This window comes from Acanthisitta chloris, unplaced genomic scaffold (assembly GCF_000695815.1).
Source record: "Acanthisitta chloris isolate BGI_N310 unplaced genomic scaffold, ASM69581v1 scaffold43779, whole genome shotgun sequence".
NCBI lineage: Eukaryota > Metazoa > Chordata > Aves > Passeriformes > Acanthisittidae > Acanthisitta > Acanthisitta chloris.
Window position 1 is genome coordinate 1 of NW_008692742.1, and position 346 is coordinate 346.

The window sequence follows — 346 nt, forward strand, 5'->3', positions numbered from 1 at the left end:
GGTGGGAACCTGGACCGCCTGGCCAGGTTCCTGTGGTCTTTGCCCCCGAGCGATCTGCTACGTGGCAACGAGAGCCTGATGAAAGCTCGGGCGCTGGTGGCTTTCCACCAGGGCATCTACGCCGAGCTCTACAGCATCCTGGAGAGCCACAACTTCGACTCCTCCAACCACCCGCTGCTGCAGGAGCTCTGGTACAAAGCTCGCTACACCGAGGCGGAGCGAGCCCGGGGCAGACCCTTGGGGGCGGTGGACAAGTACAGGCTGCGGAGGAAATACCCCTTGCCCAGGACCATCTGGGACGGCGAGGAAACGGTTTACTGCTTCAAGGAGAAGTCCCGCAACGCGC

The 346-nt window shown here is 63.0% G+C and overlaps 1 protein-coding gene across 1 annotated transcript; it reads left to right on the forward strand.

The window, feature by feature from the left end:
* Positions 1–3: 3 nt before the first annotated feature.
* On the forward strand, positions 4–337 carry LOC103809894 (homeobox protein SIX4-like; the record flags this gene model as incomplete). Its single annotated transcript, XM_009082765.1, has 1 exon — positions 4–337. A coding segment is annotated over one exon (334 nt), but the record flags the coding sequence as incomplete, so codon positions are not given.
* Between the last annotated feature and the right edge of the window lie 9 nt (positions 338–346).